At 44.3% G+C, this 7363-nt stretch overlaps 1 protein-coding gene across 1 annotated transcript; it reads left to right on the forward strand.

The window, feature by feature from the left end:
* The first annotated feature begins 233 nt into the window (after positions 1-233).
* lhx1a (LIM homeobox 1a) lies at positions 234-6554 on the forward strand. Its single transcript, XM_068745539.1, has 5 exons — positions 234-403; positions 2307-2530; positions 2851-3134; positions 5103-5268; positions 6175-6554. The coding sequence occupies exons 1-5, from the start codon at positions 234-236 to the stop codon at positions 6552-6554; spliced, it is 1224 nt and encodes a 407-aa protein (XP_068601640.1).
* The last annotated feature ends 809 nt before the right edge of the window (positions 6555-7363 follow it).

The raw sequence follows: 7363 nt of genomic DNA on the forward strand, positions 1-7363 counted from the left end.
AGAGAGGAGGCGGGCGCCACCCCTTCCATTGTGGACGCTGATCCGTTTTCTGCATGCAGGGAGAAAACTCTGGTGACACCTGATCGACTGGCTTCTCCACGCGCATTGACCCGGGAGCTCCAGGCGAATCGGGGAGGGAGAAATCAGATATACCCAATCAATGCTCGGCCTGCGCTGCTGATCCTGTTTGTGTGAGCGCGCTTCATCTGTGGGGTTGCTGCCCAGCCGAAGCCATGGTCCACTGCGCCGGCTGCGAAAGGCCTATCCTGGACCGCTTTCTGCTCAACGTGCTGGACCGAGCCTGGCACGTCAAGTGCGTGCAGTGCTGCGAGTGTAAATGTAATTTGACTGAGAAATGTTTCTCTCGAGAGGGAAGACTCTACTGCAAAAACGATTTCTTTAGGTAAGCTTGGGGGGGGATGCGCGTGTGTTTATTTCCGCTATTCTTGTTTGTTTGCTTTTATGTCAGATAAAAAAAAAGATCACGAGTGCTTTCAGGAAATTATCCAGGCTAAAAATAAATAGGACAAAATAGGAGGAAATGTTGTTTCAAATTAGGCCGAAATCAATTCTATTTTAGGCCCAATATTATATTTGCAGATGTCGTGCGGATCAGATTTTTTGGTTTCCCGTGATTTGCAACTTATTAAAAAGTTGCGTGCTGTTTATTGAGCCTTCCTCTCACTATAAAATCATTTTTTATTAGAACCTACATTTTTTTCAAACACATAAAACAAAACAAAAGTAAGAAAATACCGATTGTGTTGGGGTTTTTTTTTTAATCATTAAAAGAGCTTGCGCGTATTTAGTGTTAGCGCGGAATCAGAAGTGAATTAGGAGACCTGTCCGTGCCTGTAGGCGTGAATGACGACGTGGAGGCGATAAGCTTTGATTAGCAGCGAGTAATTAAAAGCTTGTTAATTTGGATTCTTATGCAAAACAACAACAAAAGAGGGGCAGCGACATTAAACGCGTGTGCACTTGCTCTCAGCGGGGGGAGGGGGGGGGGGGGGGGGGCGTTGTGAGGAAATCGAGGAAATCACACTTTTTTGTTTGTTCTTTTTTTTTCTTTTCTTTTTTTTACGGCAGCCGGGGAAGCACACAGGATCAAACCCCGGCCAGAGGAGCCGCAGCCCGGTGTGTTTACTCAGCCTGACTGGGGAGGACGTGATAAGTGGATTTGAATAGTAAACTCGTTGAAAAGATCAAGTCCGGAGACAATGCAATCACAGACGCGCTGTCAACACGCAGCGGACAGCACTCAATACACGTTGTTAAGTCAATGGCAGGCTGCAATTTATTACAACAGAGCAGCTTGCTGGGCTAAAGCACGAGCAGAGGATGGAGACGGACTGAATTCAACATATAATAATAATCTTCTATTAACCCTTTATTGACAAACGGATCATATTTGATACACATGAACTTTCCGGATTTTTTAGACTTTTTCTTCAGAAGTTTGATTTCTTTTTTTCCCCCCGAAAAAGCTGATAGATACAAGCAAACACGTGCATCTGCATTTTACATGAAAACATTCCGGCTTTTGCAAAAGTTATATAAATTAGAGCACTTTTATTTATTTTTTAAATGTGTTTTTATTTTTTTACAAATTTGTCAGAAGGTTCAATTAAGACCTTATTTTCCAGAAATTAGATTGTTCTGACGATTCCTTCATGGCGCGGGTTTTAAAGGGTTAAAAGCAAACTAATCACTGAAGTCAACCACATATATGCTTATACGCAATAAATAATTATATTCTGCCACAAAAAAACATTTAAATAGCTTCAAAATTTCCTTTCAGAATCAGAATAAGTTTATTGCGATTGTCAGTGAGGAACATCAGCAGAGCGCGACAGCAGCATACGATAAAAAGTTATTATTATTATTATTATTATTAACTATATTATTTAATATTGTTTAGTAACACGAAGCTCATAAAAACCGGTTTTAACTATAAATACATTTTATTCCCTTCATCAGATCCGCTCCCTTTATAGGCTTCTTTTCTGTATCCTATACGATGGGATGATAATAACAATAATTATTATTATTATTATCATTATTATTACTGTTTGAAGTCTCTAGAATGTTGTGTTTAATACCAGTGACCACATCACGTGGTCGGTGCTTAATATTTAAAACCACACATTCTTCTCTCTTTAATCCACCGACAAGTGACGTCACCAAGCAGCGTCTCACAGCGTGGATTATCTGGGCCGCCTTTTCGTCACACACAGCTGATGTTGTTATTTAAACTGTTAACTTCATTTTGCTAACATGAATCCCCCCCCCCCCCCCCCCCCCAGGCGTTTCGGTACAAAGTGCGGCGGCTGCTCGCAGGGCATCTCTCCCAACGACCTGGTGCGGCGAGCCCGCAGCAAAGTGTTTCACCTGAACTGCTTCACCTGCATGATGTGCAACAAGCAGCTCTCCACCGGCGAGGAGCTCTACATCATAGACGAGAACAAATTCGTTTGCAAAGACGATTACGTGAGCAGCGCCAGCGCGAAGGACGGCAGCCTCCTCTCAGGTAACGGGAGTGCGCGTTTCGTTTGCGTGCGAGGGGGTGTGGTGCGTTCAGGCCCGCGGTGGCTTCATCCTCTCCATGAGCAGAATTTAGAGTTAAACGAAAACAGCGCAGAATCCTCAGATAGTCACTTTAAGTAATTTATTTTTGTCTCGGAGCTGCTCAGGTTTTTATATTTGGATCTGTGATGTAAAAATATTAATTATTATCTTGTAATACTTGTATTAATATATATATATTCAGTTGTATTGTAGCTATGCTTTCCTTTGTTTGTTTTTGCCTATAATAAATCTGACTTGGCGCGTCTCCTCCCGGTGTCCCAGTAACGGCGTGCAGCGATCCCAGCTTGTCACCGGACTCTCAGGACCCGCTGCAGGACGACGTGGTCCTGAAGGACACGGAGATCGCCGCCCTGTCCGACAAAGAAACGGTGAACAACGAGAACGACGACCAGAACCTCGGGGGGAAGCGGCGCGGCCCGCGGACCACCATCAAGGCCAAGCAGCTGGAGACGCTGAAGGCGGCGTTCGCTGCCACCCCGAAGCCCACCAGGCACATCAGGGAGCAGCTGGCGCAGGAGACCGGCCTCAACATGAGGGTCATCCAGGTAGGGGTGCAGCTCGAATCCCCCCCCCCCCCACCCCCCCTCCCAGCCGTCACAGTCACGCGTCGCTCACCATTTCTTCCCTTATAAATAGAGACAAATTTGGCCCAGCTTTATTTAAATAATGAGACGCGACAAAATGAATGTTTAATCTTTAGTCCAATAATAAATCAGCACGCGTGTTTCTGTCTCGTAGATTATTATGGGATAGTATTCAGGGGACAGCAGGTTGAGCAGGTGCGCTCGCACCGCCTCTGTTTTATAGGGTGCCGCGCACCGATTAAAAGTGTGACGTATCAGTTTGCATTTTACGGTAAAATGTTCCTGCAGACTGCCACGACCGAGCAGCCCCCCCCCCCCCCCCCCCCTCCAGAGAGGCTCCACCCCCCTCCTCTCAAACTGAGCGGTCACATTGAATTCATTGAGATTGGCCAACGGACGAGGTTGATTTGGAAACGGGCAATTTATATGGGTATTTCTGTTTCTTGGCGCTCACACGGGGCAAAGTCGCCAACTGGCGCTGGGCTGCTGGGAGCGCTGGGAGCGCTGGGAGAGCTGGGAGTCCTGCCACAGCACTGCCAGCACCACATTTAGCCATGCTGGGAGCGTTCAGTCGAGTGGAAACACAGAACTCTGTTTAAAGCGTCTTCAGGTCGTCACTTCACAACTCTGAATTTTATTAGGCCAAGTTAAACGAAGAGCAACACCACATGGCGTTATAATAACAATAAGAATAAGGAGAATAATAAGAATAAAAGTGGAATAAAATTATGATTAATAATAATAGTACTAGTAGTAGCATTAATAATAAGAATAATACGAATAATACAAATAAAAGTGGAATAAAATTATGATTAATAATAGTAGTAGGAGTAGTAGCAGTAATAATAATAATAATAATAATAATAATAATAATAATACGAATAATACGAATACAAGTGGAATAACATTATTAATAATAACAATAGTAGTAGTAGCAATAATAATAAAAAGAATAAGAATAAGAATAAAAAATTAATAAAAATATTATTATTATTAATAGTAGCAATAATAATAACCATTATAATAATAATAGTGGAATAACAATAGTAGTAGTAGTAGTAATAATAATAATAATAGTAATAATAATAATATAATAATAATAATAATAATAATAATAATAATAGTTGTCCTGTTGTTACCAATGTATTACTAGTTTACATATTCATAGAGTTAATATTATTACAAAATAAGGAACACCCCAGGAACATAATGTAGGCTAACAAAACACCGACAGCTACTTTTGTCTTTCCTTTTATTGTGGATGAAACTTTGCCGCTGCAGGTAAAAAGCAGATGAATGGCGATAAAAGTGAAGAGGAGGCAGAGCCTGGAGAAATATCTTCCATTCATGAGCCGAGGAGCGTAATTAAAGGAAGCTGGCCTATAGATTAGGAAATGATAACCTCCCCGAGCCTGGTAATATATTGGTAACAACCCTCCTATTAAGCATTAATTGGAGATTTGAAGCCCCCGCTGCTGCAGCCTCAGTCGGAGTAAATGGAGGGTTAAAGGATCATTAGGGAGGTTAGATGTGACTTTAGCTCCTGTGACGATAATTGGGCACATTCCACCCCGCCACAGCGCCGCGCGGTTTTAACGCACTGACCCATCACGCACGCCGAATAACGCGCACGGAGCTGTTATTTACTCTACGCGGCGCAGGTGCCAAGGTAAATATGACTCCTAATTACGCGGTCTTTGTGCGAGGCAGAATTTACACAGCGAGCTCCTGCTTGTGAAATCAATCCATAGCGCGCACGTTTCCGTTCGTCACTCCGGGCCTGGCGTCTGGCCCCGCCGCCTCCGTTCCTCGTCCGTCTCTCACACAGAATATTGACGCGCATGCAGTTAACATGGCATCAGCAGCCTATACTTCACGTTTGCCGTGTGACACAAGGTGACCCGCGTTTGATTGCGTGTGTGCGTCCAGGTCTGGTTCCAGAACCGACGGTCCAAAGAGAGGCGCATGAAGCAGCTGAGCGCGCTGGGGGCCCGGAGGCACGCGTTTTTCCGGAGCCCCAGGCGGATGAGGACGCTGGTCGACCGACTGGAGCCCGGGGAGCTCCTCCCCAACGGCCCGTTCTCCTACTACGGAGGTGAGCCGACGCTACAGTTTTTTGCGAATTCATCAAGTATTTGATTTTTTTTTTTATGTTGCTCATAAATCTTTTCTGATTTTCTATCAGATATTTGCTGTACTGTTGAAACAGCGAATCCTGTTTTAGTCTGCTCAGCGTTTCAATCAAGATAAGACAATCTTAAAAACACAACTATTTAATTTCCCTTTTTTTTGTCTCCTGATTACACGAAAAAATGCTCCTTAGTGCAGCTCCAATTCATTTAACACTTTGGCAACTTTGGTGTTTCTTGCCAAATAAAGCAGATTGATTTATGTCTCTGCTGTCTGTTTCAAGGCTTGAAAAAAATTAAATAAAAAGAGACTCCTTTAACTAAATAATTAACACAGTGCATGTAATTTAAGCATCTAAAAAAAAGCTTTTTTTTTAGATATATTTCTGGTTATTTTGCATATTCAGCACACAAATAGTACTTACAAAGGAAATGAATGATCTATTATTTAGTTTTGTAATGCAGTGAAATGAGTCCTCGTCTGTGATTCGATGCCTCACTCTTCCTGCGAATGCTTTGAAACACCTGATCCTTCTCAGAGGATTTCATTTGTTCTTTGTCCTTCCTGCTCAAGCCAAAGTCTAATAATATTCTGCTGAACGGAATAAAAAAAAGCGTCTCAGTAGGTAGAATTGCTGATGAAATGGCCTCCGTTGTAATTAATTTTGTGGACACATTGTTCTCCCCACCCAATTGCAGTTTTGATTTAAGTGTAATGTGCTCTGTGACTAATGTAGTACGGCGAGGGTCCCCCTCCACAAAAGTCAAGTTATGTAAAGTCAATGAATTCCTCTTTAGAATGATTTCCTCTGTTCTCAGCACTAACATTTTTCTTTTTCTCCATTTTTCTTCTTCTTCTTTTGGATTTGCAGATTATCAAAGTGAGTACTACGGCCCGGGAGGGAATTATGACTTCTTCCCTCAGGGGCCTCCGTCTTCACAGGCCCAGACCCCCGTTGATCTCCCTTTCGTGCCCTCCTCAGGCCCTACCGGCACCCCCCTTGGAAGTATGGACCACCCGCTGCCGGGCCACCACCCCTCCAGCGATGTGCAGCGCTTCTCCGATATCATGTCCCACCACCCCGGGGACTCTCCCAGCCCAGAGCCCGGCATCCCGGGGCCACTGCACAGCATCTCCTCGGAGGTGTTCGGCCCGAGCCCACCCTTTACCTCACTGTCGCTTAACGGCAGCGGATACAGCAACCACCTGTCCCACCCGCCCTCGGAAATGAACGAGGGCACCGTGTGGTAGCTTTTCCATGTAGAACGGACTTTACTGGTGAGACATTCTGCGATGGAGGTTCGGTGGTGTTGGGGCCCGGGGTCAAGATATAGGGACATGGATTTTGACAGGGTTAGGGAAACACCATTTCATTTTTTTCAGATTTATTTATATTAACTCAAGTTTAATTTGGTGATTTTTGTTTTGTCAGGAAAACATTTGGCATAATCGTATGCTCAAAAACATTGTTGTCAGTATTGTGTTGAAGTGTTTCAACTGCTTCTTTCACCGCACCCCCACCCCTGCATTCAAAACTGGACTTAAAAAACTGAAAGGAATGGGCAGGACTGCTGAATTGGTGCCTGCATGGGACCCCCCTGCCGCCCCCCCTGGCCCCCGTCAGCGGCTTGGCATAGTGAACAAACCCCTTTACAGCCACCGTTGGGGTAAGAAACAACACTTTTGAAATCTTGTAGTATGTCCCGAACACAAAAGCGTCATTAGCTACTGTTAAAGACTTGACTGGCTTCACAGAGAGGGAATAAAGGGGCGGAGGGTTAGGGGGGGTTGACCTGGGAGGGCCGAGCAGCATTCAGACGACGTTGGAGGCGCTAGACTTGTCCCTTGTATTTATTCAGATGCTCCTCAGACCTCTTTGCCTCTCAAGGCTCTGCCATATTGACACTTCACCTTTTTGACCCTTTGTTTCCGAAGGCCGGAGGAAATAACCATCTTCTCCGCCGTCTGGACTGTTTGTTTCTTCTTCTTTTTTTTCTTTTCTTGGTTTCGGAAATTTTCACCAAATCTGAAGAAGGCTGCCTTCAAAAGGCAAACGGTAA

This window comes from Brachionichthys hirsutus, chromosome 11 (assembly GCF_040956055.1).
Source record: "Brachionichthys hirsutus isolate HB-005 chromosome 11, CSIRO-AGI_Bhir_v1, whole genome shotgun sequence".
Taxonomy (NCBI): domain Eukaryota; kingdom Metazoa; phylum Chordata; class Actinopteri; order Lophiiformes; family Brachionichthyidae; genus Brachionichthys; species Brachionichthys hirsutus.